General features: G+C 33.6%; 1 protein-coding gene across 1 annotated transcript; it reads right to left on the bottom strand.

Moving 5' to 3' along the window:
* Positions 1–1,833: 1,833 nt before the first annotated feature.
* LOC105052667 (mRNA cap guanine-N(7) methyltransferase 1) lies at positions 1,834–15,356 on the bottom strand. The gene is made up of 13 exons (XM_010933568.4): positions 14,933–15,356; positions 14,672–14,808; positions 13,818–13,886; positions 13,133–13,204; positions 10,837–10,938; positions 10,055–10,111; positions 9,632–9,770; positions 6,950–7,014; positions 6,769–6,819; positions 4,382–4,444; positions 2,519–2,642; positions 2,377–2,438; positions 1,834–2,286 (listed from the first exon to the last, which is right to left on the bottom strand). The coding sequence occupies exons 1-13, from the start codon at positions 15,006–15,008 to the stop codon at positions 2,188–2,190; spliced, it is 1,116 nt and encodes a 371-aa protein (XP_010931870.1). The 5' UTR covers positions 15,009–15,356; the 3' UTR covers positions 1,834–2,187.
* Between the last annotated feature and the right edge of the window lie 12,323 nt (positions 15,357–27,679).

The raw sequence follows: 27,679 nt of genomic DNA, 5'->3' as shown, positions 1-27,679 counted from the left end.
TTTCAACCTTGATTCTCTAAATATGTGTTCTAGAATCAAGAAAACGATAATTAGAAAGCTTTTATACTTTAAGAAATGCATCAAAAATAAGTGCTAACGTAGGTTGTGATTCCTGGAGGATGAAATTCCCTTGTTAATTGGGGTCCATGCTAATCAAATGGGTTGCATCAAGCCAGTTACATGGAAATGTTCCATCACTTTCTCGTCTTATTCGCAATTCTTGATTTCAATGAATTTGGTGAACTTTGCCCATCTTCTTTTAAAAAATCTAGCCAAAAGTAAACCGTCCCTCCTGGCATGGCCCAAGGATCTCATGCTCGTGAAAATTTGACATGTTGGTTTATAAAATATCAATCAAGCCATTCCCTAAGACAAGGGACCTTCTTTTGAGGCAATTGCTTTATACAAAGTTTTCTTCCAAACAGATGTCCATTTCTCTTGTCTGCAAACACATTCTATCAATCTGATATACACCACTGATTGTTGAGCATCACTTTTGCGTGAAGGCATCATGGTGCCCCCTACAGGCAATAGAATGGGATTGTTTTATTGGGCAATGCAGAACAAAACCAAATGAATATTTATTTTTTATTCCTTGAGTCCTTAATCATCGACTACTAGTGATGTCTTTATCGATACTCTTTAAAAAAGGCATGTCAACATCGAACTACATGCACCTTAAAAAAAAAAAAAAAAGCAAGAAAAACATTGACCTAGATGAACTTACTGTCTTCGAGGTTGAGACATTAGGACAAGAGATGCCTGAATGCTAGAAATTTTATGGAGCTATATAGCTATCACTCCAAGAATCTCCAGGACTTTTAGTCTCATCCATCACATTCAATAGAAAGAAAAACTTATGCAAGATCACGTGACCATTATTATTCTTTCTTTGGATCCTCCCATTCTCTGCCATACCTTCGGCTATACTATTTGGATGCATCAGCCATTCCCATTCTCTGTCACATCTTCGGCGATATTATTCGGAGCCATCAGCCATTGTCAGCAATTTAAGAGTACAGGCTGATATTTTATAATTCATATATACTTTAAAGGAATGGCTACTTTTGCATATCCTCACACTAAGAGCTTTTACTGATTCTTAAAAAAAAAAAAATCTACTTCAATCAATATATTCTTAAGCACAATCGTACATAATAAAAATCACATTTAGAAAGAGCAGACAATTAGCTAGAGAAAAGCATCACATAAATCATTACTACAAAATTAACTCTACAATCTATCTTTCCTTGGCTAGGCAGAAAAAATAACTACTTTTTAAAAGTTATATTAAGTCTAACGTACGCAGCACATATGACAAGTGCATGTCAAAAGTATCATGGAATACGATTCTCCAATTTAATTGTACCACTCTTTTTTGAACAATGATAATAACATTTTCCCTAGCTAGAGGTTTGCTTTTCTTTTCCACCCCTCAGAGGTTTGTCCATGGGAGTATGTAGCAGTGTGATGTGAAATGACCAAGCAGGAGCCTTGGTTTAATATTGGACTAAACAGAGCCAGACTTACATCCATCCCTTCTGGAAAACAAAAAATCTAGTTCAGGCCTTAAATTACGGATAATCTTGATTTAGAACAAGTTTTAATCAAGACAGACTTTAGTATTTAGGAGAATAATTGTTGGCCAAAACAAAGAGGAAAAAAACAAAACAAAAACTACTGAGAAAAATGATATGGTACAACAGTTTAGGATTTGCGTGTAACATCATCTGCATTCCCATGTCCTTGATTTCAAAGAGCCCATATTGCCTATAAATATTTCAAATAGAATCAAGTATCAAATTTCACCTACACTTTCTAAACACAGCTGAGGAAAGCAAATATGAAATATATATATATATATATATAAAGGAACTGGCCAACACTACCAGTTCATAGCTTCATAATGTTTCTGATTTTTCTTTGCGATACATAAAATTTAATTATGAGTCATACATTAGAGAAACTTTGCCATCAATTTATCCCAGGAGTTGAATTACAACATATGATGATGTCAAACCAGGTTAGGTTCAGTGAAGGTTTTTGGCTAGCTTGCATTATTAGCTGTCAGGAAGCTCCTTTTAAGTACTATGTTGGGCTCCAACTCTGTGTGGTATGTGATGAGGACTACAGCAACCATTATGCTGCATGCGACCCCAGCAGATTGGAAAGCAAGGGAAAACAGGTTCAGGAAGCACTTCTGATGAATTCAATGTCAGTGTCTGATATGTGCATCTTTCCTTTATTTATGCTGCTGTTCCTCCGATTAGTAGGCGGTTGGCCTCGCTGAGTTAAAAAAGCCATTAAAAAATCATTGTCATGTTCCAGGGATTGAATTAGTAAATGTGACATAACGGACATAACTTTTTGAGTTACCTTCCTCAACACGAATGCCAAATACAGGTACGCTACATCCCACTCATCTTGTGATAGAGTGCCTGCACGTTTCAATGCTTAGTTCAAGCTAACCAAAGGAATTTGAGTGGATGTTGCAGTCAAGTGCAGAAAAAAAACTCACTTTGATCCTGGTTTCCATCACCCAATGCACCAAGCCTACGCATGAGCTCAGCAAACTCAGGCTTTTTCAAGTATTCGTTTACAAATTCATGGAAGTTCTTCACAAAAACAAGCTCCAAATCATACTGCAAAGCATAGAAATAGAAAATTGAGTGACCTTGCTTGATCTATCATGGTGAACCCACATCACTCGCTCAACAGATTGTGTAGGAATACATGTTTGCAACACAAGTGGGTAATGAAAATAGCTGAAGATAATAAATGTGCAATCTGATCTACAGATGATAAAATATGTTGATACTTGATACCATGTTATATGCCATGAACATAGCAATATGCATCCATGATTCTGTGCATATGGATGCTAAGAACAAATATTTGAAGTGCTACATATAAACATAATTTCACAGAACAATTATCTACATGCCATACACACCACATTACTACACGTTCTCTATGTTGACCCACTGCACTTTGATCAAAGAATGGACAAAACATGGGGACAAAATGTCATCTATATGATGCGTTTCCAAGTATTAAAACTATAAACAAATGGCAAATCAGAGAAGGCAGTTGGCAGTTCCAAACGAAAAAAAAAATGCAAAACCAATCAACAATAGAAACTACTGTGCAAAAGGTGACACTGGATTTATTCCAAGAGAAGAATCTGGGCAGCTAACGTCTACTGGTTCTCATCTGTTGGATTGTTCTTCTATCCCTTCAGCTGAAATGCAGATGGAATGGGAGGTACATCAAACTGTTTACTTCATGTATCATGCTAGCAAGATATGGTTGGAAGGCAGACTCCAATCAGAGGCCCAAGTTTGAGTAGTCCATCAAACAATCCTTTCCTACAAGACATCCGGAAGATCCAGAATTTCCTCGATACTGTTAAACCAACACATTTTTTTGCAAAGGAATCCAGCTAGCCAGCTAGTTGAACTCAAGGTCCATGGAAAATCATGATTTTATTCTGAGGGAAATCTTCCTCAACATTTTTCTGCACCAGTTTTCAATAGTTTTGGCTAACCGTTATGATCATAGTTTCATTTGATCCTAGCTGCTCTCTCTCTCCCTCTCTGCTTTGCCACCCCCATACGCCAAAAAAGCAAAAAATGAAAAACAAAAAAAAATAATAATAATAACTATGGCTAGGGTATACAAATATGATCAGCCTAAGGTCCCATTTGGCTAAGCTTTTAGAATGCCAGAAAGTACTTTCTGACTCTTAAAAAGCACTTTGAAGTGATATGGTGTTTGATAAAAATGTCAGGAAGCTGTTTTGGCTTTGCTGGAGAGCTGAAAAAGTCTACTTGGAGAAAGCTGTATTTTGAAACTTTTTCCAAAAATACTTTCTGACTAATGTCGGGAAGTTGTTTTGCTTTTCCCAAAACACTTTATCAATATGGTTACGAAACAGCAAATAACTTTTTATAGAAGCTCTACTTCCAAAAATTCTACTTTTCAAAAGCTTAAAAGCTCTACTGCTAAGAGCAATCCCAAACAGGACTTAAGCCTCGGGAATCATAAGATACTTATGAGCTGGTAATGGGAGGTGAATGGTAACATGCTTTCTGGAAAAAATTTGCAAGCTATTTCAGCCAACATGCAAGAAAATTGATTCACTGATGTGAGAGTACGGTAGATTGTGTTATTGACCATTTCTGTATAATATAGAGACTATAAATTGCATGAGACACTTCAAATAAGGAATTAAAATCTGCACCAATAAAGCACAATAAATGATAGCATATGCCCAATAAATTGGAATATCAACTAGAGTAATCAGTGAAGAATAAATTATCAACCACCACATAAACAACAGAGCAACAGATCATAACCGTGAAATATGGATGATGTGTACCTCCTCTGCCAATGATTTAAAAAGATTGAATGGGACGATCCACTCAGGACAATCAACAGCATCCTGCATAAAAAGCTGGTTAGACATATCATGGTACCATGCAGTTAAACTGGAAAAGGGAAAAATGTGACTTACAAATCTAAAAAACGGAAATGCGTAAAATTTAAGTACAATCTGAGATTGCACTAAAGAAATAGGAAATTGGAAACTTCAGATTAAAAGATTAAAGCAGTTCAATAAAAGTCTTACTAGGAAACTTCAATGCCCAAGCTAAGAATATAAAACTGCCAGGGCAGGCAATATGTATGATATGGTAGGGAAGGCAAAGCCAGCAATGTATAGATAGGAAAAATCCAGGAAACTGGATATCATCACACTCACACAATCCCTAATCACATAGGAGACAGTCTCAAAGTATCTGGAAAGGAGAGATCTGAAAACACCCACCAAATCTAAAGACTTGGACACAACCAAGTAGGTTGACAAACTTTTTAATAAAAATCTGATGCTCTAGCTTTAGAACATGAAATTGTAAAAGCTCTAGCATAGTGCAAAATGAATAGCAGAGAAAAGTTTTTTTTTTCCTTTTTTTTTTGGGGTGGGGGAGGTGTGGGTGGGTGTTGGCAAAATATGGGAACAAACTTCATTCATCTGCATGAAACCACTAACTGCAGATCTTTCTACCTAATTACTGAAGTTCAGTTTTTAACTAGGAAAAATAGTTATATATATCAATATTTCTTTGTTGCATGTAATATTTCTCTAAAAGTTTAGTTTGTGTTGGCTGTTGGTCTAATCAAGTTACTTAACTACATGCCCCCCACATAGGGGTGTAAATGAGTCGAGCTGTTCGGCAAATACTCGAGCTGGACTTAGAATCCAGACTCGACTTAACTCGATTATGATCAAGCTCAAGTATCTCAAACAGTTTTTTGAGTCGAGCTCAAATAGCAGAATACTCGACTCGAAAGCTCACAAACCTATTCGAATTTATATATATTTTCAATAATATTATTTTTATTTATAATATATATTAATATATATATTATTAGTAGGCTAAGGCTTGAATTCGAGCTCGAACTTGAGCTCGAGTATAGCTCAGTTGATATTCGAGTTGATCTCGAGTTTTGCCTATTTTTCATCGAGCCGGACTTGAGCTAGAGATATTAAGGTTCGATCGATCTCGAGCCCAAGATTTTGAGTTAAGTCGAGTTCAAGCCTTCAACTACTCAACTCGGCTTAACTCGATTGCACCCCTACCCTCACCCCATGAAAAAAAGAAAGAAAAAAAATATATAGATAATTGAAATGGCACTGCAATACCAATTTATTAAAAGGTAACAAATCACAACTACCAAGTAAAATAAAACAAATGAGTCACATTATAATGCCGTGTGTTATACTGATGTTAAAAGAAAATGACAAATGTCTGAGAAAGTTATCGTTGAGGCCACTGCATTTGCTTAGGAAATTTATAAATTAAGAACATAAACATACACTATATAAAAATAAAGATGCCAAAGAGGGATATCTAGGTTGAGGTCCAAAATTTTTGATGGGATTTGCTGACCACCCAACTGAAAAATACAAAATTTGCCAGCAGGCCAGCCCATCAGCATACCTATATCAAAGACTAAAGCAAATTCCCAACATCAAACCTTGCTTTCTCCCCTATTCAATTCAAACTTTTAGAAGTCTTGCAGAATTTGAATGCTTCAATAAAACTGTAAAGCATGTGCTTCAAGCAACAAATGATATAGGTTCTTTTTTCCAACATCTGGAAGTTGAGTGGGAGATTGAATGTTTTACTAATTCTGCCAAAATAATTCAAATAACAGAATATATAAATAATGAGCTTCCTTGCTCTCAACATTATGTTCCTTTCTCTGAACATTATGGCCCTCACTGTATCACAGGGCAACATGGAATATTATGAAATAAATGGAAAATGAAGCGGTCATGTCAAGCAGTGGTACCCATAGTTAAGATGTCAACAAGGTTACACATGTACACCAGGGATTTAAAAACTAGTCAATATTAAGATCTCAACAGAGCTAATTTGAAAAATAAAATTTGCCCAATTATTAAACCTTTTAAATCAGTTCCTGTCCTAATAAAGTAGCTGCTTATCTACTCTAATTTGTATATCTACAAGTTGAAAGTATATGCAAAAAAAGCATATTTGTATGGCATAGAACATTGATAATAGAAAACATTATGCAACAGAACAGAAACTCAGAGAGATTGATAAGCCATGAAAAGATTGATCAAGTGATGAATGGAAACATGCATACATGCATGCATGCATGCATATGAAGGAGAAGAGCAGGGGGAGCAAGCGAGCGAGAAAGCGAGAGAGAGAGAGAGAGAGAGCCCGGTTGTTTTACCTCTAAGTGGAACTTGTACTTGATGCCAAAAGGGTTAGATGATTTAAATTTCTGAACCATACCAAAACAAAGAAAGGAAAATATTCTAAATCAGAACTCCATGAATATAAGATTAAAGACCAGAGTAGTATTAACAAAACCATCAGCAGCAAACTTTTTTTAAAAAAAAAAAAAAGTTCACCTTCTGAGCATATTCTTCATCGAAACAAATCCAGTAAACACTATTCCCAAATTCCAGTCCTTCAGCTGCAACAGCACCAGCAAGAGAACATAAATAATAGATTTCTTTTTTGGTGGCAGCCATAAATAATAGCATACTGACAGATAACAGAAAGCATTTTATAAAAGAACCACTAAAGCAAGAAAGAAAATGAAAGCCAGACCAGTAGGTCTTCTTCAGAGAGGTTGTGATGTTGTGTCAGTTCTACACATGCTTGGTCATATGTCAAGTCATATAAAGTACTTGCACATAGAATAAATGAAACAATAGTTTCTTTGACAAGAAATGCAAGCAGAGTCATCAACTCATGCCAAAGGGTATCACTGTTGTAAAGACAAACAAGAACAAATCTACAGTCAAAATATAGTTTCAAATGAAATTAGAAACTCATCAGGGCCAAAAATATTCATGACTATGACATTAATGTTCTATGACTATGACAGTAAATTTCTGGATAACCAACTCTATATGAAGATGTTTTATGTTCTCACAATGAAGAGCAGATCATAAAATCCATCCACAAGGCAGTGAACAAAATCCACTCGCAGTTTTTTTATAATAAGGAAACAACTTAACATGCAGGAATGTGAAGTGAAGCTAATTAAAACCTTCGGAAAGCTAGCACCTTGAGAATTTCCAATAATCAAGATGCCTCCCCCCACCCCTGAAGAATCCCCTTCATAGCCTACTAAGATCACGTCATTTGTGACAGCATCTATCCTTAATTCAGTGTACACAGGTATTTAGATCTTTTCCTCCAAAACCCTCACAATAGTTCAGTTTTTTGAGATAGGCACACTCTCTCCTAACTTTATCCGAAACAGCATCTCATCAATTATCCCTAATAGATGCATGCATAGGCCTCCTACTGAACAATAATCATATTGGAGTATCTATGCACTCACACTTTTGACAAAGGACTTAAATTTCAGCAAGGCTTCTTGCAGAATTGCATTTTAGAAACCCCTTCTAGTAAACATATATCTTATATGCAGCTTTGTGGGTTTAATACTGCAGTAAGCATCCAAGATTTCAATCAAAGAAAATCCAGCACCCCCCACCCCAACCAACTCCATTCCCTCAAAAAAAAAAAAAGAAAGAAAAAACCATAGACAGAAGTATCCAAGAACAATGTACCCTACAGGTTTAATTCTGGATGTAAGTATCTGATTCCTCTACAAAAAACAAAACAAAATACTTTTAAAGTGGGTAAGGAATAGGCAAATACTGATGGAGGCCTACCAAATCTAAAAGCTTAAAGATCTGTGTATGCATTCTATAGATTTGCCACTGTTTCATCATGCACGTGCTTCATTTGTCTAATATGCATTTCCAATGGTTTTTCCTTCATTGCACACTAATTTTTCTTCTGTTGAAACTTTCATGCATGAAAGTTACTTAAATCTCCCTTTTTTTCCTTAAAAAAAAATCCAGTTAGGTGATTTTCCCGCATAAATTAGCTGTAAAAATTCTCCTCTGCATTCTTTCATATCTTCAACTTTGTTATGGCTGCAAACCAGGTTGGTCAGTGCACTGTTACTATGGCATAGATATACATGAGAGATTGGATGTCTTAATGTTTCTTGACAGGAGAAAGAAATCAAGGTTCTAGGAATCAAAGGTTGCAATAGAATCAAATGTTGCCCTTAGGCCCTTTGCAGGAACAATTCACAAAATATATTATTCAAAAACTGAACCCAATTAATCTGGTGAAGGGTTACATAATGATTACGATCATACTTTTTTTCAAATCCTTTTTAAATATGTTTAGAAATTCACTTTGTACCTTTTTACAGGTTTATTGATATAATATATTACAAAGATGTACAGCTTGAGATTCCAACACCCTAAATCATTGACACATTCTGACTTTGTGGAATCGTCAGATCAGGTCCAAGTTCTCATTTTCTTATGTTCCAAAATTTATTTGTGTAAGTGTATAATACTCTTTACAATATAATACTTGGCACAAAATTGCACCTATTTACAGTGCTAGTTTCCAGCATGGCAATGTTTTTACAATCCTACAATGTGCCTCCTATGTCTCATCACCCTGAAGCAAGTTTCGATTTTGACAGATATTTTGTATAGGGGATCAATGCTTCTCAACCATTATTTAGCATATATCTTAACCTCAGGTTTAGTCAGAAGAAAAATAAACCAAATCAATCAACTTTGTTTTCCGATGTCTCAACAAATCCAAAATTGAAGAAATTGAACAGAATATCCTGTTACCTAAGGTCAATAAAAGCATTTAGATTTGCTCAAGAAAACGCCATTCATGACTATCTTTTAGGATTTCCTGGTAGGACCTTCAGCTCAAGAGGGATAGGTGTAACAGGATTTCTATCCGAAAAAGATGACATCATTGAATTGATTTTCTGATGACAAATGCTACTTTAACTAGTAATAACGTTTGGAACAAAAAAATAAATAATAAATAAATAAATAACCAAAGAAAGAGATGAGCTAATAAATAAACATTTCTACAAGAATCATACTAAAATGAACATGGATTGATCAACTAGGTTGTGCCAACTAACATAGCTTTTCCATAATTCCATCAGAGTTATCATTAAAGATCCAGAAAGGTTGCAAAACTTTAACCATATATACCAACAAAAACCATTAGAAGGTGAATACCTTCCCTAAGCCTTTTGATAATGACATTTGCATCAGGCATTGTCCCTATAAAGGTGCCTCCAGGCCGAAGCAGGGCAGAGACATGTGCCAAGGCTCGCCTTGCACGTGCTTCAGTTGACCATGAGTAATGTAAGGCAAACTGCAAAATTTATGAAGTCAGTGGAACCAAAAAGAGAGTACTAACATAATCCTTCAAATATACTATAGCAATTAATCATAAAAAAACTACACTATTAAACAGTTAGTACAATCTTTTATTAGTTAATCAGCAATAGCACAAGGCCAATGGCAAAATTCATTTCAAATGATATCATAAACAATATGCAGAGATAACATATCTGGAGTTTGACAAAAAAATGCACCCACCAGTAGTTTTAAAAATAAATATGATGCATATTTTTCCAGAAATTACAAATTGATCACCTGACAGCTGCATATATCATATGGTGCATCATCACGCAAATACTTGTCCAAGCGAGCCTGAAATCCAGCATGGACTACAAATCAGCATGGAGTTTTCTTTTCCTAAGGGTAAAATTCAATTCATTGCACTAAGAAAATAACAATGCATTGGCCTTAGTTTCTATTATGTAAATCAGAGTGGCATTATTAAATTAAACATATGTAAATCTTTACAGACTGAATAATAAACCAAAATATTAGTTGTCAAAACAAAGTTCAAATGGTTGGTACAATTTTATTATCTCTGTCAAAAACTCCAGGGGTGCTACTCTACCCCATGAGTTCAACTCTGCTTTTTTTTGTCCTTTCCAAAATGCCCCTACTCTCTTTCTCTTTCTTGCAGAGAACAAATGTTGCCTCCCTTTCTTAATGAGCTCAAGTGTGTGAATACACCACCCCTAAATGTGTGGCCTCTCACATGCATCAACCATGTCAGATTCTAGTAATAATATAAAGTAAACCCTAAACTATGTATTCTTGCAACATTTCCTTCATTTAGCAACTGTGATCTGTAGGAAAAAAAAAAACACGACAGTAATATATTAACTCATGAACTGTAAAGAAAACCTGGTCAACAAGATAACACATTCCTTTTGTATCAAACGCACATCTTTCTTGAATTTTCAGGAAAAAATTTGAACAACAAAATTAGCAGTACAATTCGGGCAGTGCACTAGTGCTAGCAAAGAATGAAGAGCTTGAGTCCCACGAGGGTCACTAGTATGAAAGAGGTTCATCATTACCTCATAACAATCAGCACAGATAAGGCGAGCAGGAAAACTGAACTTCTTCCTACGCTGTTGTTGGTCTGCATCGCTGTTGTAGCGAGTTCTACAATCTTTTATCTAAACACATTTCAGAGAGAAATATCACAGGTTATGATTCAGTGTGATTGAACCCCTGCAAGAGCAGAACAATATACAATATGCTGTAAACTCCTTTGGTTGTGGCCATATTTAGAAAAAAAGAAAACACCTTAACATACTTGAAGAAAAATTATTTTGCATCATAATTTACACTTGGCCAAAAAGGATATTATTCTTGCTTAGGCAGCTAGTAGAAGGATTTAGCAAGAAGCGAAAACCTAGAAATGGTCTTCATCAAGTTAGCAAAAGCATACAACTGAGTACCAAAGGTAGTTGGGTAACTTTGGTTGAGGAAGATGGATGCACTTACAAGGTACATTAAAATCACCAATGACCATATGCAGCAGTGATGATGCATGGAAGGAACCATGATGAAGCAAGTGAACTTCCAATCAAACTAGGTAACATCAAGGAGTGGTCCTAAGCCAACATTTTCTAAAGTATTGCAGATAAACTTACTACTCTTATTACAAACGTCCTATAAAACATACCATGTGGAGATTATACAGTGCTGAGTGCTGACTGATGCAAGAAGGTTAAATACTAAATTGAAACTATAAAGGGAAGCTTCAAGAAACAAGGGTATAAAAACTGAAACCAAAAAATAACAACAATGGTCAGAGCAATTTCTATGGAGTAGCAACAAATATTGAATTTGATGGCCACTAAATAGCACGGTGTTAACTAACATATTATATATTGAAGAATGAAAAAATGAAAAACCAAGCTAAATGGACAGGTTCTTGAGAGGTGCACGAGGGGCTTATGAAATCAAAGCATAGCTTATGAGACTAAACGGAAAATTTTCTAAGATATCAATAACATTCCCCATCTCATATGATTCAAAATGTCAGCATTATGAATGCTTGAAGCTATAAATGATTGTACAACGTTGTGAATCTTGGAGTGGATATAAGGAAAATGAGTAAAGACCATGTGTGACAGAACAAGAGTAAGAGTAGCACAATCAAGGACAAAGCAATCAAGAATTATAAAGAAAAAATGTTTGCACATCTAATGTGAAATTTGAAAATTTGTTGGTTTGAAAAGGCTCAGGTTTGTACTGAAGAGGAAGGAGGATGAAAAGATCAAAACAACATGACTGGAGTTTTTGAGAAATGTTTAAGAAACTTGCATTGACAGCAGATGTTGCTTTAGTAGGAACATTTGATGAAGAAGGGTCAACCATGCAACAAAAATATTTGGAATAAGGGTTCACGGATATGTTTCCCCCTTCTATAGATAAACAAAGAAACATCAAAATTTATAATCTTTTAAAAATCTGACAATATCATACACCCAAAGGCATTTCAATAAAGGTCACCTGTTTTCCCCTCCCAAAAAAAAAAAAAGCATGAAAAAGGAGCAAAAATCATGATCATAACTTATGTCTGAAAGCCAAAAAAACACAGACACTCAAAGAGACATAAGCACATAAGAAAGCAAATATGTTCGGCAGATAATAAGAACATGCAAAAAGGCCAATGTTAGAAGCACGATATGAACAATTTGCCATTTATACAGTGATCATACGAGATGGTAATATTCCCTTTCTAGAATAAAATGGATGCCTACCAAAACAAGGATTTTAATCTATAGTTCAAGCACACCCATGTTGAGGATTTGAGTTTATAGGTCAAGATTATTTCAAATGTTTGTGGTGCTTCCCTGCAATTTCCACATGCTATATGACTTCATCAAAACTTATTAACATGAAAATATGGTAGATCTTTATTGATCAAGGTTTCATGACCAGGTCAGCTGATCAAGAGTTATGTGGTGTACACAGGGGACAACACACTATAAGACCGCAAGCAAACCAAGATGTTGGAAAAATTATATTTATTTACCAAGAACGCTTCCTCATAGAGAGTGCAAGGAAGTTATCTTCTTGGAAGTAAAAGTAAACTGGTGAGAAAAACAAAATCATGGATGAGTATGCAACAAGATTATAATGTTTGGACATGACAGTAAGATTCAAGAAACCAACAAATAACTGTATTCTTGTGGAAGGGCCAATATAAATTGCAAATATTGTAAAGATAGAATATTTCTTCAAAACAGTTAAGCAGTATCCTATCCAAGATAAATGGTATGATGCCATCAACTCAGCATATCAATGAATCTACTATTTTATTTTCAGGAAGACATAGCAAAATAGAAGGGTACTTACTGAGCCTTCCGCTATATCAACACCGACATAATATCCAATTTTTGCCTTGTCCCATTTGATCAGGTCACCACCCTACAGAGAAACATATAACAGATACATCAATGAAACAAAGACAAATCGCACATGGGCTTTGGGTCTAATAGAATTTTCTCAACGAATTGTCCTAGAAAAATATGTGGATGCACACCCAAATCTTAGACCACAAAGCTACTTGTTAAGCAAATTACATTCATCTTTATCTGCATATTAATAGGATATTACTTGGTTACAGTATAAGAAGTACATTAATCTATCACAAAACATAAGTAACCTTCATAAATCAATGTTGAAGATACAGAAATTAAATTAAAACCAAAACAAAGTAAAAGAGAAATTTCTAAGTACTGAAACAAATAACTATCTCATTAGCTCGGACTTCCTTAAGTGTCTTAAAATATCATGGATATTGATATTTCTAACTACAAATAACTTTACCTAAACTTGACTTCAGTAGATGGGAATAAGGTTAAACACCTAACTTAGTCCTTAAGCAACCAATCTTAGTCAAATATGGGCAATACAATCAAGCCGAATATTTCTTGTCAAAATTACACAAATTTTGATAAAGCAAGCGCATCAGTGTGTATGCCTCAAAAGTATGGCACATTACAAATGCAGTAAGTATCCGAATGCTGCTGCTACTAACCTTTCCACAAGCAAGATCAAGAACAGAATCTCCCCGACGAGCATACAGCTGAATGAGGACACTTTTAACCTATCAAACAAAAAAAATACAGATAATTATGAAATCTATCACATAATGAGTCTAAAGCTAATAACACAAAATTTAAAAACCAAAATGGTTACAATGGAAATAAGCTACTAAAAAGACAAGAGGCCATCAATAGGAATGTGCATAAAAAAGCATAATTCCCATAGTTTGAAAGACAGAGATAAGGCGCTCTCTCTCTCGCATGCGAACTCGCCCTAGCAAAATATATGGAAACACATGATATGAAACAATGACTTGAGAATCCACATTAATTTTGTAAATTGTAATCATGACAGGTATCATTAAGTTAGCAACAAAAACTCATAGTATACTTACACATGACTCATCCAGTGAACAACATTAATTCTTGAAGAAACAGAACTTAGATCATTATCCAACACTCTTCACATCAGTAGCAAAGTGAATTGATCCCTAATAGATAGATTGTTGCAAATAATATATGACAGTTATCACCGAAAAAAAAAAAAAGCATTTTATCCTAGCCTAAAACTTATGCAACACAAGATGCTAACTCCATTGCCCAGCTTTATGGTACCCAATTTACTCACAGCAGAACTTATTAAACAAATAATGGCAACCAATCTCTTGGTAGCCTATGCTCCAACATGACTAGTCCAGGAGGTCATATCCTTAAGTATCAAAAGATTAGATCTTGAGAAAAAAAATTATCATTGTTTCACTCCTCGTCTGGAAGCTAAGCAAACAAATAAGAGAAGTATGAAGTCCAAAATGATCATCATCTAATGAAAAGTAAATCATAGCCCTACCCAATTATTAAGCTTCTTCAAATGGATGATGGGACTCGCCTCACGCTCCTCCAGAGTCTGATTCGACCTCGCGCTGTAATGCTCCGCCACTCTCCATGCATTCTTAGTGCTCTCATCTTCAATACTACGCGATTCACCTAAAACCCACAAATCAAAATCCCAATTTTCCCTCAAAAATTCGCAAAAAACCTAAAGCTCGCGATGATAAAATTGGAAAACCTAAAATTTTAGGGAATTGCAAGTAACTCTTGACCAAATTACCGTATGAGTTCGATCTCAACTTGGATTGAGGCGGGCCGAAGGAGCTGGAGGCGGTCTCTTCGTACCCTCGCTTCATCCTTCTACAGAAAAAGATGGCCTTTTTACTAGGATAATCCTCTCTGCGGTAATCTAGCAGACGGGACCCTGAAGAGGGAAGTGGTTTGTTCCTTCTTGACAGGTCCGTCTCGGATTTGTGCCGGCCTCTTCCCGCATAAATTGATCAAATTTTTTCCTTTTCCCTTCTTTTTCTTTTCATTTTTTTCTTTTTTTTTCGGAGATCTGTGGGAAGCGAAGCACCTGAGCGAAATCGGAGCGGAAGGCCAACGCCGGTAACGATGGGGAAAAAGGAGACGGCGGAGACCGGTGGGAGGTGGCGGCAGGGACAGCAGGGAGGAGGTCGGCGTCTCTTTTTCGGAGATCTGTGGGAAGGAAAGCACCTGAGGGAGATTGGAGGGGCAAGGCCGACGCCGGTGATGATGGGGAGGAACGCGACGGCGGAGACGGGCGCGAGGTGGCGGCCAGGAGAACGGGGAGGAGGTGGGCGTCCACTAGGGCTCGCGAAGGGTTCGAAGGAGGAGGGTAAAAAAAAAAACCGGTGCCGCTGCTTTAGAAGAAAGCCATGGCACGCTAAGAGAGTTTGGACTCCCCTTCACCGGAAATCTGTATTTTTTTTAATAAAAAAATATATTTTTATATTTTTTATGTTAAAAATATTTTAAAAATCTATTATCTATATTCTTTTACATTGCTAGATATTTTTTATAATATTCTTTATTATATATATATTATTATATATAATAATATAATATAATATAATATGATATATTATTATAATATATCATATTATATTATATTATATATTATAATAATATAATATATTATAATAATATATATTATTATATATAAATATATTATATTATTATTATAGTATTATATAAATATTATTATATTTTAATGATCGATATAGTTAGGATTATCATATCGAAGCGGTCTTTTGTGATGATACTCTAATGATAATTATTTACACAATAAAAATATATTTGAAATTCAATTTCACTTTTACAGATTTACGTAATCATCTAAAATTATTTATAAGTATCGATTTAATTTTTTTTAAATTTTAATTTAAAAAATAAAATAATATTTTTTCATAAAATTATTATCGCAGCCATGTAGATCTCACAAAGTTATATGAAATCAAAAAAAAAATCACTTAAATCCGACCTCAGGATCAAAAGTTATAGTCTTTAGAAGAAAAGTGGGAAGAGTATAAATTAAAAAAAAAATTAAAGCACAAAGACAGGGGTAGCTCATTGGTAAAGTGAAGCACCGAACTTGGGCCCTTGACCGGCCAACTGCTGGACCATACTTTCATTTTGCTGGGTTCCCACTACATTGAATTTGCAATTATGTAATTCCCTAAGTGTTGGGTTGCCACTACATTGAATCATTGAAGGATATAATATAATTGATGATTAACCTTAAGCAAAAATTATAATTATGTTTGCCACTACATTGAATTTGCTATTATGTAATTCACTAAGTACTGGGTTGCCACTATATTGAATCGTTAAAGGGTATAATCATCAATATGATTAATAATTAACCTTAAGCAGAAGTTATAATTATGTAATTCACTAAGTGTTATTGAATTATAGGAGGATTAATTAGTAATTAGATTGTTAATTAGCTCAATTTAATTGAGCAATAAAGTTTGGATCAAATCAATTGAATTGGATTCAATTTGACTTGAATTGGATTTGATTGGATCAAGTCTGAATGCAAGGAAAACTAATTTCTAAATTGATCAAGACTTGGGTTCAGTTAATTTCTAATTAAATTAAAAATTTATTGAGGAAATTAGGTTTCTAATTGTATTAGGCTCATTTCTCTCTTTGGGTTCAACCAAATCAGATTTGAATTGAGACCAAATAGGAAACCCTAGAGTCCCAACTCACTAGGACTCTCTCTCCTTGCGCATGCTCTAAGATACCTCACTAAATATCTCATGCAAAAAAAGGTTTTGGTGTGAGGAATATTTGTGTGAAAGAGAGGAGGATGCAGAAAGAGGGTGGGCGATCTTATGTGATGAGTCATCATCTTATCTCCTTTTTAATTTGATTCAAATCTAGAGATAAGGATAAGATGGAAACTAATCAAGGGATAAAAAAAAAGCATTGTGGCGCCAACTAATTTTCTGTGCATGCTAAGAAAGAGGTTTGCATGAGAAAGAATCATTCTAATTTCTTTCTCACGCGCACCTTTTTTAGGCATTGGAAATTTGGATGCCCAATATGTGTGGCATGCAATATTTTGTGGTGCCTCCTCCTAACCCTAATCCCCTACACTCCTTATAAAAGGAGTCCAATAATTGGACGCCTGAATTAGGAGAAAAATTATGAAAAATTTATTTTCTTGAAGTCGAGCCTCCTCTTTCCTCTTCTTCCTCCTTCAGTTCTTCTTAATCCCATAGAGTGTCTATGAGATTTGAAGAAGAAGTCACTTAAGCCATCAAAGAAGAGATCTCTGCAAGGGAGCTAGCGCTTCGGAGAGATCATCTCACCTCTGATCGGAACGAGTCCTTATGTGGATACCTGTGGAAGTCGGGCACGTATACGTGCTAAAGGAACCATTCAGATCCATGATCATCGGCTGCGTTGTATTACAACAAGTACACAATATTGAGATCTGATCTCAATATTTATTTTTATTTTCAGATTATATGTATGTCATAGATCTGGGCACAGATAGATATAGATCTGATCTTTTGCATGCATGGTTAAAGGGTTTAACCTAGATCCATTTCCGCTGTGTTTTCAAAATCATTTTGAAATAATACATACATGCAACCTATCCATTTTTCACCAGCCGACCACCATCCGAGAACAGTCGATCATTTTGACTAATCAAAGGCTATGACAGCAGTTTGACAATCGCTGCCATAGGAATCTATGGTAGCGGTTGGCATAACCGTTGTCGTAGCTAAAAACTACGGCAGCGGTTGGACAATTTATCCAACCGCTGTCACAATTTATCCAACCACTGCTATTCTATAGCAGCGGTTACAAAATCACTGCCATACCTTGTCTATGGCAACGGTTGACGCAATCGCTGTCGTAGTCCAAAAAATCACTATTATAGTCCAACCACTACTATTCTATAGCAGCGGTTACAAAATCGCTGCCATACCTTGTCTATGGCAACAGTTGACGCAACCATTGTCGTAGTCCAAAAAATCACTGTCATAGACCTACGGCGACGGCCATAGTGACAGCGGTTAGACAACCATTGTCATAAAGTATGGTAGTAATTTTTTTGGGCTACGACATCGATTTTCAACTGCAGCCATAGCCCTATTTCACCCTTTCATCTTATTATATTTCACCTTATTTTATGAATTACACCCTTTCATCCCATTATATTTCAGCTAATAGAGATTACATAATTGTAGATGGAACCCATTTTGGCTCTGGTTCCGATGCCTCTAACAGTCCAGCCCTTGAGAGAGACACCATGAGATGTGTAGATGTGGACCCATGCCTCCATCTCTGGGATGCTGCCACCATCACCACCAATTAGGGGTGGCAAATGAGTCGGGTCGGTCATAAATAGGTCGGATCATAAACGGATCGGGTCAGAAAATGGTCAACCCAAATCTGACCTGTTTATTAAATGGATCAAAAATTCAAATCTGAATCCGACCTGTTTATTAAACAGGTAACCCGACTCGACCCGTTTAACTCATTTATTAAATAGGTCAAATTAGATTAAACGGATTAAACAGATTAAACGGATCAAGTTAAATGGGTCAGAAACAGGTTAAACAGGTTAAACGGGTCTTAAATAGGTTAAACAGGTTAAACAAATTGGGTTAAATGAGTCAGAAATAGATTAAACAGGTCAAACAGGTTAAATGAGTTATCTGACTCAACCCAACCTAAATATTAAATGGATTAAATGGGTCAGATATCTAAAACTCATATCCGACCCACTTATTAAATGGGTCGACCTATTTATAATCCGAATCCGTTTAGTCTAAACCCAAACTTGTTTATGGCAGATTGAATAAAGGGTCGGGTTGGCGGGTCAGATCATATTTTGCCAGCCCTACCACCAATGGTGATAAGCAGCTCCAAGGGAAGCGAGCCAGAGAAAGAAAAGTTTTCCTCCCATGGGATGGGATGAGAAAGGGGTTGAAGGCCATATTTATTTAACAAAAAAAACAACTGTTGATTTTTTTGGTAGAAAACTGTTGATTAATATAAACATTTATTTTTTAATCTAGACCATCTTGGCTACTTTCACATATTATTTTTCATAACTCTTTCAATAGATATAAAAGCATATCTTTTTATTCCTAAATTTGATATAAATAATAATATTATATTTATATTAATATAAATATAATATTAATTCATTATAAGATAACACTACATCATAATAATTTATTATATTGACATAATACTAATATATTAATATTATATTTATATAGTATTAATATTTTAATATAATAAATTTATTAATATAGATATAAATATCATATTAATATTAATAAAAATATTATATTAGTATATATATTAAAATAATATTAAAATATAATAAATATTAATTTCAGTCCGAAAGATATTTTTATCTTCAAATTTTAGCCTAAAATCAGTACCCTAAATAATCTTAGATATCCGACCTCGAGGATAGACATCCTATCACTAGGTTAGATGATAATTGAAAGATTAAGGATAATTTGGGATGACTATCATATAGAATATCTTGTGCAACCAATAATCTCACTACCTCCACCTACATCATCTTTGATCTTGGGATTATTATCTCAAACCAAATGAGCACTTAACCCCCATATTGTGGGTGTTTAATTGACAATAATGATAATATTTTTTTACTATTAATATTAATAAATTCAAAAATCAAGAATACTATAAGATAGATTTGTAAAATATATTCTATAGAATCACAAATAAAATATCAGTTGTTTGACATAAAAAGAAAAATTTTGCTTCCCAATATCTGTAGAACACTGCCATACCAAATCAACCAACCATTTGAACAACCATTACATAATTGAAAGCAATTAGGAAATGAATGCATCATAAATTTATGAACCCATCCAAAACAATCAATAGAAAATAATAACAAAACATAATATTGCATGATCAACATCAATTTTCTCCTATGACAGCTTTCACATCATACCAAAATCCTATTTGATTATTTAGTTCCAGTAGAAACTGGTATGCCTTCTATTATAGGTGTTACTTAAATATGTCCTGACTCAAAGAGGGGCATTTACATATGTACAAATTATCATTATAACATAGATTATATATTTTGATTCAATTTAATATAAACAGACTTATATGGATAGCATAATTGAAGCTTAAACTTTTTTGAAACTTTCATATAGCTTAATACCAAATATCCTTGTCAATCAAGCCAACAATATACCAATATGTTTTGGGTATTATCTTTCTGTTTTTCATTCTTGGGAGTCTCAATTGGGTGGGAGGCAGAGAGAGGTCGAATATGTCTAAAGATTTGGGGCTCAAATCCTCTCATTCCCCTGATAATCAGGTTTATTTCTGTGGTTCCTTCATTTTTATTGATTTTAATTTTTTTCATGTTTCTTTCATTTTCATTGATTTTTCTTATATTTTTTCTATTTTTTCTATGATTTTGTGTCGGATATTTCTTTTCTATTTTTTCATTCTAAACACAATACTTACTACATTCTAAATATCATAAATTATTAATTTCAAAATAATTTCACTATTCCAATTCATGTTGATCTAAACTATTACTTCAAATATTTGATATATTTTTCTATTTGCTCCAATTAAATTGCAAACTAAATTATTATATTTATAGTTTGCTTTAGGTTGAAATCTATTATTGTGGTGGCTATTCTTCTATATTTATAAAATTAATAGGTCCAGGCATTGCTCGGCTACTATGCTAGTTTAATCAAAGCTAATACTTCCTCATCTTTGTGGATGATTATTCTACCATGATTTGGATTTATTTCTTGAAAGAAAAGTAGAAATTATTTGAACTCTTTAAAAAATTTTAAGTCTAAATTGAGAATCAAAGTTAATATAATTTAAAAGTCTCTAAAAGTGATAGAAAGAGACATCACCCTCTTTGAAACTCTAAAAAGTTTTGTGAAGATGAAGGAATTCATAGAAAGTTAGCGGTATTATATGCTCTTTTATAGAATAGCGTAATGGAAAGAATCCAACTACTAAAAATAATTAGCTTATGACCCCATGCGATGCATGGGATATAATTTTTTAAAAATAATATTTAATTTTTTTATCTATTTTATATATATTTTAAAAATATCTTCTAAGTCTTGCAAGCATGCATTTATTGCAGCAGTTGCATCTATGAAATTACTGGATGACCACGGATAAAGCTTATTCATTTCCGACTATCATTGAGTTGGCTAATTTTCAAGCCACCTAATTTCGATTATTTACTATAGAAAACTACTTCAGTTATCCTTTTCCTCTCTCTTCATCCTTTTCTTCTTTCTTTCAATTTCTGCCCCTCCCTCAATCTCCGTTGATTTCTTTAAATCCATCCTCTCCAACCTCTAGGATGACGATAGAGACGACGTAAGGAGTCGAAGCTAACTCCAACTATTATCCTATTTTTTTTTACTAGCGATGACACTATGTCGAGCCTTGAAGGTCTTGTCAAGATCCTCACCGTGAAATTGGAGACTGTGTTCCAAACTTACCACCATGACCTGGAGAAGTTTTGCTCTGGTCTAAAGAAGGAGATTACAGCGTTTCAAGCAACCACCTTCCGTATCGTACGTAACCTCCATGGACATCTGATCGAAGCAGCATAGCAGGTTCGTGGCACAGACTCTTACATGCATCAAATGGAGGCTTTGTCATGCCTCCGTTTAATATATATACATGTACATGCATACATACATACACACACATACATACATACATATTAGATTAAATTAAAATAAAATATTATATTATATTATATTGATCTGCTCACGTGCACTCATAAATCCTAAGCATTTAAACACAATATTAAACCAAGATGACTCGTTAAGGAATGCTAAGCTATTCAAGGATTATTATATAACTAGTGAACCCTCCCGTGCTTCGCGCGGCCGTGAAAAATGAAATAAATGAATAAATGTAGGTGTTTCTGTTTCATTACTTGAGGAATTGAATTATAGGTATCTGAATGAAATCAAAAATAATTTATACACATGAATATGGAGAACATTATTTTTAAAATGTGAAAACGAATTAGAAGATGGCATATATTATATTGTGATATAACAAACTATTTCTAATTTAATATATGTTTCATTTTCATTGTCTTTATGTCAATTGTACAAAATAGACATTTGATTTGTAATTCCGTATCACCATGAATCATATTTTTGTTTTTTGGATGCTAAGGGTCTTCTGTTTTAAGTTTGCAAAGCTTTGTACGGCATATTTTCATATGTGCGTTTGATGCTAACATCTCTTTTAAATTTATTCTATTTTGTCTCAGAATTTCTCTATATTCATTTGGTGGTAGCAAAGAATACAAGAAGTGGACTCCTTTGTATAGGTTTTGTGATAGCAGAGTAATACCATAATTATAGATAGCTTGTGGATAATTTGTGTCAATGCAATTTGAAGATGTGATAGTCCATCTTCTCTCATATTTTTGTTGAAGAAAAGATGAGTTCCGAGAAGCATTGAAGCTCTAAAATTTTTTGCTTTGAATAATTTTGTAAGAAAAATAATTCCTAAATCATCAATATGCAGAAGCTTTGTTTAAAGATTTGTCGGTCTAAGTCTTCTCAATATTTTTGGAGAATAAGCAAATCGAAAGAATTCTTTACAGCAGTGATGAAAAAGAGAAATTATTTTGTGAGATTAATTAATGTGATTTGTAAAATTGGGAATTGAAAGTCATGGAAGATGATTTAAACATACCAAGTAGCAATTGTTGGAAAGTTGTTTTCGTTGTCTTCTAGGATCATATGCATGATGAGTGAGATACTTTCATGCGGAAGATATGTTAGTATATTTTTTGAGGGAGTTCTTTTCTTGGTATCCATTTTGTGTATAGATAGTTGTGGATTTTAAAATGACAATGATATTTATATTGGTGTATCTATTGACTCTTAAAATTTTTATATATCTTCTATTTGATAATTAGGATAATTTCTTACGAATTGTTGAAGATGAATGGGACACTGTACAATGTTCTATGAATTTTTTGAAGTTATAATTTTTTTCATGACTTAAAAATAGATTATAATAGTGATTTCTGGATGTACTTAGGAATCTAAAATTTAATTGCACCTGGTAAGTCATAATGATCAAATTGGAGTTGGTATATAAATCAAAGTTGTTATATAAATATCAGTTTTGAGTCTTTTTCATTTGCAAACACTATGTGTGAAAGAAAAGTAATTTGTATATATCAAGATTGTTATTTGTTTGTATTTTTCTTAAAACTCCTAATGAAATACCTTTTCTTTCTCAAACAATATGGAAAAAAACTTTTTACTTTGCACACGGCTTATTCATACAAGGTGGAAAAATAGAAAAATGACCTCAAAATCTACTTTTGCTACTTGTAATCTCCCATCCAAGGAATAAGCATTACTAAGTACACTCTTAAAGGCTTCTATCAGTGGCTCAGCCTGTCATAAAAAATTAAAATAGAATTAAAAGACATGCAGCTAAAGAAAAAATCAATGAAGCACAATAAATTCAATTGTATTTAGCTGTAGTTAAATCATTGATAATATTAATTGTTCTATTTATATAGAAGTATCATAAGTTAAAATAAACAAATATCAGTTTTTCAGTAATTACTATAGCAGATTTACCTTCATATAAAGATTTATGGTAATGGTAGAGGAATTAATGAAATGGGTTTTCTTTTTAGGAATTCTATGAAGCTGCTTATCCTCTTCCTGATCATTGAAGTCCTCTATCTGATTATTCTTAATAATTGTTTGCTGATTATGCTTTTGTTGATGATCTTCTCCCCCTTCATTTCTGCAAGTAAGGGACAAAAAAAAAATTTTGCAACACATTATTGATGCAATAGGAGCTAAACCTCAATTGTCAATCCCGTAAAAAGAATTGCCATATTCCATTATAAGGTATTAAAAACTAAGTTAATTTTGTACTATTTGGCGAAAGTCTTAAAAGACCTGTGTAAGTGAAACCTTTTAATTCAACTTAAAAGAATAGGCACCAAGTTTGACATAAATCATGTTAAACTCTGTAGTACTAGGTTTCTGCAAAAATGAATCTATGAACCTTATACTAAAATCTATTGAGATTTCTCCATTCGTTATAGAAGCAAAGATAATTGGATTCCTCAAAAATAGAATCATAAAAATAGATGAAGCCGATCAAAAAAATGTGAAGTGAAAGTGATTAGAATAGAAATAAAGACAATGACAGAGAGCAAAATAAGATAGAATCCTATAATTAATCTTCTTCTTGAAAATCATTTGATCTCAATCCCCATTCATTTAAAAGTGTAATAAGACTTTAGAAAATTAGACACTAAAGCAGACAGTCTCAATGTAAAAAAATTTTATTTAGAAAAAAAATCGAGTAAATTGCAATTCAACAAAAAGGATCATATTCTTACTATCATGTAGTGGCAATTGATAGGAATGAATAAGGTTATGAACTGCTAGACATATTCAGATTCATAAACTGATAGCCAATTCTAAAGGTTATGAACTGCTAGACATGTTCAGATTCATAAACTGATAGCCAATTCTTAAAATTTTAAAAAAGAAGTGAAATGAAAAGAACTATGAATGCCTTTTGAGCAAATTATTCGTAAAAATTTTTCACAAAGATTGTAAAGCATCAAAAGACAGAGAGAAATATGGAACAAAATCTCTTCAAATTCGCTAAAAATGGCAAGATTTTGATGATTAGAAAATTAAAAAACTGACCTTTAATTCGATCTCAAATTAGACCTTTTGCAAGTGAAGAGCCTAAAGAATACAAAATAAATAAAAAAAATGAAAGATTTCAATTGAACACAGCAAGAATTTTATTCAATCAACTGAAGAAATGTAGGAAAATGAAGAAAGATATACTTATCATGGATTTATGTTTCTTTAAATCTTAAACTGCAATCTTTCTTTTATTTTATGTCATTCATTTAGATGCAATCAATCAAATAATTTCTTTGAGAAATTAGGAGAATACACGTGCAACAAATGAATTTGATCATGGAAATTCATCATGATTTAGCATAAATTGAGTAATTATTTTTCAATAGCAAGATCAATTATGCAGGATTAAAGGATAAGCAAAGATGAATTTTAAAAAGAAAATAATAGAATTATAGATAAAAAAAAGAAAATATTTGATGTACCATAGTACTAATAAGTTGATGCTGATATATTATTGAAGATTTCTTTGTAAACTATATTTTTCACAAATACTGGATCCTCTACTTTATCATACATATTTAATATAATCAATCCTTCTCTTGTAGTCACTCGAGATACAACTACATATAATTGACCATGTGTGAACACTTGCTTTGAGAGAAATAAGCCTACACATTTAAGAGACTGTCCTTGGCTTTTGTTGATTGTCATGGCAAAACATGGCACCAACGGAAGCTGCCATCTTTTTAGCTTAAATGACCATCTTGATTCATTAGGTGATATGATAATTCTTGAAATTGTGACTTGCATACCAATATTTGTTCCAGAAATGATATCAGCACTAACTGACCATTTACCAAGGTGTGTTATAATCAATCTTGTGCCATTGCACAAACCTTCTGTTTAATTAAGATTTTTGAGAAGCATAACAGGGGCACCTATTTTTAGTTATATATCATGATTGGGAACCCCTATAAATTTGAGACTGTTGAGAAATTCTATCAGATATAAAAGATCCTCATTATTTGTGTTCGCACTTGCTTTGTAGATACTGTTTGAACTGAAATAAGTTCTTTCTTCACCTGGTATTAGATTTATGATCATTTTATTCAATCATTTTTTGATGTTAAAATAGCTCTCTCTTTCAAATATGCAGGATCATTATATTTGTCCAAAAATGATGGATAAACAGCTTCAACAATGCATTTCATAGGATCTGCAATAGATTTTAGAGTGATATTGGATGGAAGTTGAATTAATTCTCTATTAATGTCATCATAAAAGGAACTATCTTTAATTTGTAATAGCCATCTGTCAAAAGAAGCTAATTTAGCAGTCTCGGAGTCACTAATTCTTCCACTATAAAGTTGCATATTTTACTTTAGCTCATAGATTTTGAAAAATAACCACAAATAAGAAGAATTAAGTGAAGCATCAACGATGTCAGTTCTTCTACTCTTGGGAACAACCAGTAGTATTTGATGAAAATCACTACCACAAACTACCGTAAGACCTCCAAAGGTTTTTCACAACTTTTTTCATATCTTGATCAGAGAATAACTCTCAAGCTCTTATCCAAAGCTAGTTCAAAATAAAATTTATTTGACATAGGCACTTCATCCTAAATGATCAATAAAGTCTTACAAAAAAGTTTAGCTAATTGAGTATCTTGTCGGATTTTGCAAGAGGATTCCACCATGACATCCAAAGGGATGTGAAATCGCAAATGAGCTATTCTACCATTGGGTAATAACAAAGCTGCCATACCTGAAGTTGCAATGGACCAGACTATTTTTGATTCTGATCTGAGTTTTACTATTATTGTTTTCCATAAGAATGTCTTACCAGTATCACAATGTCCATTAATGAAAAATAATTGACCTTCTTCATTGTCAATCGAATGCATTATTGCTTCACAAGCTACTTTTTGAGAAATATTCAGAGCATCAAAGGATTCTTCATACAGTATCTTCAATTGATCACGATCATAATCAAGTTCCTCATTCACCAAGCGATTTCTCGAATCTTTGATCAAAGAAGAATCAGGAAGAGGCATTCCATGTACATCTCTCAAACTTTTGCCCATCTTTAATAAGATATTTTCAATCTCAAACAATGTGTAAGCCTCAATTTGTTGTTCAGTTAACTGTAGATGCTTGAATTGGAATCTTTTTCTTTGCAACGAACTTATATCCTCTGATAAGATACTATAATTAGATTTTCAAAGCTGATATATATCAGCAACTTGACAATGAATAAGTATTGTCACAAAAAGATGCCTTAATTCATTTTCTGTTGCCCACAATGCAATTTCAGTAAGACAATCATTCCACCCTTTGGCATCATCCAATAAACCCAAAGCATAGTATACAGATTTAAATGTAGGATATGTTACTCCATTCACTGTTCTAATATTTTGAAATGAAGTACTTCCTTTCACAATATTCATCAACATTCTCATATAGAATCGTTCACCACTTGAAGGATGTGCAAAAAATATGCTCCCAATGGCCTTGCCATTTTTTTTTCTAGTCCAAACTTTGTCTTTCCCGTTCCACACCCAATGCGTAGGAAAATCAGAATATGTCAACTCTCTCGCATCATTGTATTTCTTGTTTGTCTCAACCCATTCAGTGAACTTTATTTTTTCTATACCACGTCTATTGAGAATATTTGTTAGTGACTTGTTTTCTTCAAAAATGACCGTATACTCCCTTGGTAAGTGAAATGACAATCTTTCAACTGCTGACTCTCTATAATATATATCAAATTGAAAAATTCTCTAGCAAGCTTCAGTTGCTGATTTGTATCTATAGTCTAAATAT

Source organism: Elaeis guineensis, chromosome 10, assembly GCF_000442705.2.
Source record: "Elaeis guineensis isolate ETL-2024a chromosome 10, EG11, whole genome shotgun sequence".
Lineage (NCBI taxonomy): Eukaryota > Viridiplantae > Streptophyta > Magnoliopsida > Arecales > Arecaceae > Elaeis > Elaeis guineensis.
Note: the sequence above shows the minus strand (reverse complement) of the source record. Positions and strands in the feature narration are given on the sequence as shown.

What these genes read in the sequence shown, in the direction of transcription:
- LOC105052667 (XM_010933568.4), bottom strand. Translation starts at nt 15,008, where the DNA reads ATGAAGCGAGGGTACGAAGAGACCGCCTCCAGCTCCTTCGGCCCGCCT. An exon ending in AGTACAAGTTCCACTTAGAG is followed by an intron (nt 4,445 to 6,768) that starts GTAAAACAACCG and finishes CTTTTTATGCAG; the next exon opens with GATGCTGTTGATTGTCCTGA. An exon ending in TGGCATTCGTGTTGAGGAAG is followed by an intron (nt 2,287 to 2,376) that starts GTAACTCAAAAA and finishes TTTTTAACTCAG; the next exon opens with CGAGGCCAACCGCCTACTAA.